The sequence below is a fragment of the Drosophila rhopaloa genome, unplaced genomic scaffold (assembly GCF_018152115.1).
Source record: "Drosophila rhopaloa isolate 14029-0021.01 unplaced genomic scaffold, ASM1815211v1 contig_200, whole genome shotgun sequence".
In the NCBI taxonomy this organism is placed as follows: Eukaryota; Metazoa; Arthropoda; class Insecta; order Diptera; family Drosophilidae; genus Drosophila; species Drosophila rhopaloa.
In genome coordinates, this window is record NW_025335085.1 from 70367 (window position 1) to 76082 (window position 5716).

The 5716-nt window shown below is 47.0% G+C and overlaps 1 protein-coding gene across 1 annotated transcript; it reads left to right on the forward strand.

Annotated features, from left to right (window-relative positions):
• The first annotated feature begins 446 nt into the window (after nt 1-446).
• Nucleotides 447-2430, forward strand: LOC123037863. The gene has a single exon (XM_044460518.1). The coding sequence runs from the start codon at nt 1045-1047 to the stop codon at nt 2428-2430; it is 1386 nt and encodes a 461-aa protein (XP_044316453.1). The 5' UTR covers nt 447-1044.
• The last annotated feature ends 3286 nt before the right edge of the window (nt 2431-5716 follow it).

Sequence of the window (5716 nt, forward strand, 5' to 3'; positions counted from 1 at the left end):
TGATGCAAGGGTATAAAAAGGGCAGGCTGGACGCAGACCATCAGACGGGCTCTGGGGATCGCCTCTCCTTGGGTGCCAATGGATATTTTCTACGGTATATATTGGCATTTAAGTAGAGGCGAGCCTTAGAGCTTTGTATGAGTAGATGAACGCGCATCGCGCGCAAGAGGCCCCACTTTGAAGTAATGCGGAAGCTTTTCCGAAGTGGATACAGGCCTGATGAGGAGGGGTTTTTAGTGGGTGCAAGCCCCACATACCACACATACGACGGTAGTGTGAGATGCAGAAGGCATTTTCCCCCCGCCCAAAAAAAAAAAAAAAAAAAAAGCAAAATTTTTTTATTTAATTTATTATTATTATTATTATTATTATTATTATTATTATTATTATTATTATTATTATTATTATTATTATTATTATTATTATGGGACCGGGAGCTGTTTCTGCATGGCAAAGTGTCTGGTTGGCTTTAACATGGCAAAGCCCAGCATGATCCATGCAGAACTGCTTCAAGTATCTCACCGCCTCCACGTGGCGGTCCCGGGATCTTGTATCTCTGTCAACCGACAGGGTACTTGCTAAGGTGAGAAGGCGGCTTTTAAATCCCGTTCGCGTCTGTTCCCGAAGAGGGCGGCGTCTGGGTTAGCGTCTGTCCCATATTGGGCGGCTACATAATTGTCTTTTTGCAGATCGGCAGACACTAAAGAAGGTCCCCCGCTGATGACAGCGGCATTCCAACACCTGAGTACCCAGATTGAAACCCTGGTTAAATGGCTGCTGGGCTAATGCTGAAGTTACCTCCGTCCTTTTAAAACTTGGCGAGTCTTTAAATACGTTCTAATCACATCATCGCGGAACCGATGGTACAGGTGCAGTTGAGACAACTCCTGCTTAACATCCGTCCTGGCTCTGAACGCAGGTACCCATAAGGACCTGCGTCAACCCTCGCATGAACCTCACTGCTTGCATAGGGACCCATGGGGGCATCGTGGAGGACTGTACATATGTGAGGAGATAGCGACTTAAAGTTTGGACCCATATAGCATGCAGAACAATAGAAAACCCCAAGAAGAAGAGAGAGGAGCATTCCAGAAGAGTAGAAAAATGATGAGGTCGCCAGATCAAGGCGTTACAGAAGAAGGAAAGTCGGCGCAAGTGGTTCATCTGGAGGAACAACCAAACCCATCTACGGCAATACTGCACGAGGATCAGCAAACCCCTGCTTCGACCCAAGATGTCAGACCTGCGGTAGGTTCCCCAAGACAAGAGCTCATCTATAAAATGAGAGCACTAGAAGAGGAAACGATCGAGAAATGCAGAGCAGTGCTTCGAAAAATGAAGCATGCGATGCTAAAGCAGCGAAACATCAGTATGGATGTGAAAGACGGAGCGTCAGAACTGAGCGAACTCCTTGATATTCTCGGAAACTACAGGAAAAGCTGGTTGACAGCCGAAACAGAGAGAGTCAAGGAAACGAACTTAGCGGCTGAAGCCAACAAACAGCTGCAGGAAACTGACACACCAGTTTCGTCCCGCAAAAAGCGGACTGCTTCTAGCCCGGCCGAGCCAGAGGCATTTAAAAAGCCGAAAAGTAAGGAAGCGAAGGACGGCTTTAAAACAGTGACTCGGAAGAAGGGAAAACCCAAAACATCTCAAACAGAGGAAACGAACAAAGCTGTTAATGTTAACCCTGAGAGGAAAGGAGAAAACTCTAAAGTACGGTCAAGATCCCGCCCAGAAGCTGTTTTGGTCAAGCCCGCAGAAGGCAGGAGCTACGCCGAGGTATTGAGGGAACTTAGGGAAAACTTGAAGCCTGACGAGACCGATACAGCCATCCGCTCAGTCAGGAAAACCAAGTCAGGGGATTTGCTTCTCGAGTTAGCAAAAGGAAGTAAGTCTGAGAAGCTTTGCGAAAGCATTAAGCACACGCTCAAAGAAAATGCCACAGTGAGGACTATCAGGCCGTTGAGCAAGTTGGAGATACGAGACCTAGACAGTCTGACAAACGAGGAGGAAGTCATAACTGCAATCAAGTTCATTATAGGCGAGCAGAGTCAGGAAGTCAAAGTGAGACTAACTGGCGCAAACAATTCTGAGCAAAAACGTGCATTCGTTATATTGCCAACAGAAGAAGCAGCTAAAATTCTTAAGGAGCCAAGAATCAAGATTGGATGGACGCGATGCCGAGTGAAACGGTGCATCGAAGTTACACGCTGCTTCAGATGCTTTGGGGTAGGCCACCTACAAAGGGATTGCTCGGGACCAGACAGGAGAGATCTCTGTATTAGGTGTGGAGAGACGGGGCACAAGATGAGAAACTGCACGAAGACACCGAAATGTTGCCTGTGTGCATATGAAAACCGCACGGATCTCAATCATTTCCCTGGGACGAGTAACTGCGCAGCCAGTACCCGCAAAACCCAAATATGAAAATCCTACAAGCAAACCTTCACAGAAGCCGTATAGCAGATGACCTGCTGTCCCAAATAGTACTGGAACATTGCGTGGATTTGGTTATAATCTGCGAACAATATAGAGTGAAACAACCCGGTATCTGGCTGGAAAATGAAGATAAGACTGCAGCTATATGGATCCCAGCTACGGGTGACATACGATGTCTCGGCGATGGCAGAGGTAGCTGCTACGTATATGTACAACTTAAGGAATTCACCATATTCAGTTGTTATCTAACCCCGAACGATACAATAGAAGCTTTCCAACATAAAATCGATGACATTGAAGACATAGCTCGGCAAATGCATGGAAGCCTTATAGTAGCTGGTGACTTCAACTCTAGAGCAGAAGAATGGGGCATGCCAACAACCAACAGCAGAGGCCGAAAAATTCTTAATATGTCAGCAAGAGTTGGACTGGTAGTCGCTAACGTGGGCAGAGCTCCGACGTTTCAGCGAATGGGCCAAACAGGCACAATACCGGATATAACGCTAGTGTCAGAGAACTCTGCGCACAGAATATTAGACTGGAAAGTCTTAGACATCTACAATGGAAGCGACCACGAGTACATATCTTTCAGTACTGAAGGAAGTTCGGCTCATCATGTAGGAAATCAAATAAGAACTAGTCACCGATGGAATGTTAACCGACTAAACCAGAACCGCTTAATAGGAGAAATTGACAGGAGTCAAATCGATAGCAATGAGAGAACTAGCGTGGAGAGCGTTGTTAGCAGCACTATGTCCACCATAAAAAGAGCTTGTGATGCTTCTATGCCAAAGTCTGGCAATCCCCACAGGAGAGGAGCAGAGGTGTACTGGTGGACAGACGAGATAAGTGCTTTAAGGGAGACTAGCCTCCGCTATAGGCGTCATCTCACACGAGCTAGGAGAAGCGGAAACTTCGCTACACAGGAGGAGGAGTACAAGAAGGCGAAAAAGCTTCTTAATATTGCCATTCGCATAAGTAAACGAAATAAATGGAAATCCCTCTGTAATGACGTTAACAAGGACCCATGGGGTCTTGGGTACAAACTCGTTATGAAGAAGCTTAGGTCAAGAAGTACTCTGCCAGATATAGACGAAGGGCACATGGACAACATTGTCAAAACTCTGTTTCCGCCTCATCCGATCAGACCAGCTTACACTGCACTGCAGCCGTCTGAGGAACACTTCGAGTTGTTCAGCGAGGATGAATTAACTAAGGCAATAGGCAGCATGAAGAATAGGAAAGCACCAGGACCCGACGATATACCGACCGAAGTTCTCAAAGTCATCGCAAAGAACAGACCCGATGTACTATTAAATATGTACAACAAGTGCCTGCAGCATGGAATATTCCCCGATCCGTGGAAGACTCAGAGGTTGGTCTTGATAAGCAAAGGAAAGGGGGACCCTGCAACCCCATCAGCCTATCGACCGCTCTGCATGCTAAACACGACTGGGAAGCTACTGGAAAAGCTGATCAAGCCCCGACTAGTTGCTGCTGTCGAGGTATCAGGCGGCCTCTCCCGCAGGCAATACGGGTTCCGACCAGGGAGGTCCACAATCGGAGCAATACAGGAAGTCGTTAATGCAGCACTGGCCAGCCAAGTGGGCAACCATGCATCCAGACCCATTGTGCTTTTGGCGACACTAGACGTCAAAAATGCGTTTAATAGTGTCAGGTGGTCGGACATGATCGATTCGCTAAACAGACGTTTCCACATCCCAGAATACCTGATGCGGCTAATAGACAGCTATCTACAGAATCGAAAACTGATTTATCTGACAAGAGGAGGCGAAAAACGGATGGACATCACCTCGGGTGCAGCTCAAGGATCCATACTAGGACCGGAACTGTGGAATATCAGTTATGACGATATCCTCAGCACAGAAATGCCTGACGACGCATTTCTCGTGGGATATGCGGATGACATAGTCGCAGTGATTCCAGCACGCAATATTGAGTACGCCCAACGAATTCTAAATCAAGTAATGATCCGTGTAAACGAATGGATGGACTCTCGTGGCTTACAGCTGGCCTCAGAAAAAACTGAGCTGTTGCTAGTCACCAGAAAGCAGATGCCACTAGAAATAGAATTAAGGCTCACTGAGACAACTATTCGGACACAGAAGTCAATAAAGTACCTTGGGGTCAGGCTGGACTCTAAACTGACCTTCGGACCTCAAATTAATAACGCTAGAACCAAGGCTGCAGAGACAACAAAATCTCTTAGTAGACTTATGGCAAACATCGGTGGACCAATACCATCTAGACGAAAGCTGTTGATGAATACAAACAACTCCATTCTTCTTTATGGATGTGAAGTGTGGGCTGATTCGTTAAAAACAAATTGCAGACTGAAGACTTTGTTGGCTATACAAAGAACCTCAGCCTTACGTATAATTAGCGCATATCGCACGGTGTCGTGTGCTGCAGCACTCGTCTTAGCATGCGTGATCCCGATAGACCTGCTAGCGAAAGAACGCAAGAGCCTCTACGACCTCCGACAAACTGGAGAAGCATCTAGACAATCGATTCTGGCCCTAAGAAGAGAGACCATCAATATCTGGCAAGAAAGATGGGAACGCGAAGGCACTGGAAGATGGACAAGAAGACTTATCCCCGACCTTAAAAGCTGGGTGGAGAGACGACACGGTGATGTAGACTACTACGTCACCCAAGTGCTCACAGGTCACGGTTATTTTAGTTTCTTTCTAAACAAGATGGGCAAAAGCACGGAAGCCAGTTGTATTTACGCTGATGCGGAAGCCGACAACGCAGAACACACAGTGTTCTATTGTACCAAATTCGCGCAGCAACGAAATATTCTGTCACGAGCGATTGGACAGATAACGCCGGAAACTATAGTCGCCAAGATGTGCGAAAGCGAAGAGAACTGGAGAGCAGTAGCCGGTTTTATCGGAGACATTCTGCGCTTGAAGAAATTAGACCTTGATGCAAGGGTATAAAAAGGGCAGGCTGGACGCAGACCATCAGACGGGCTCTGGGGATCGCCTCTCCTTGGGTGCCAATGGATATCTTCTACGGTATATATTGGCATTTAAGTAGAGGCGAGCCTTAGAGCTTTGTATGAGTAGATGAACGCGCATCGCGCGCAAGAGGCCCCACTTTGAAGTAATGCGGAAGCTTTTCCGAAGTGGATACAGGCCTGATGAGGAGGGGTTTTTAGTGGGTGCAAGCCCCACATACCACACATACGACGGTAGTGTGAGATGCAGAAGGCATTTTCCCCCTCAGCCCAAAAAAAAAAAAAAAA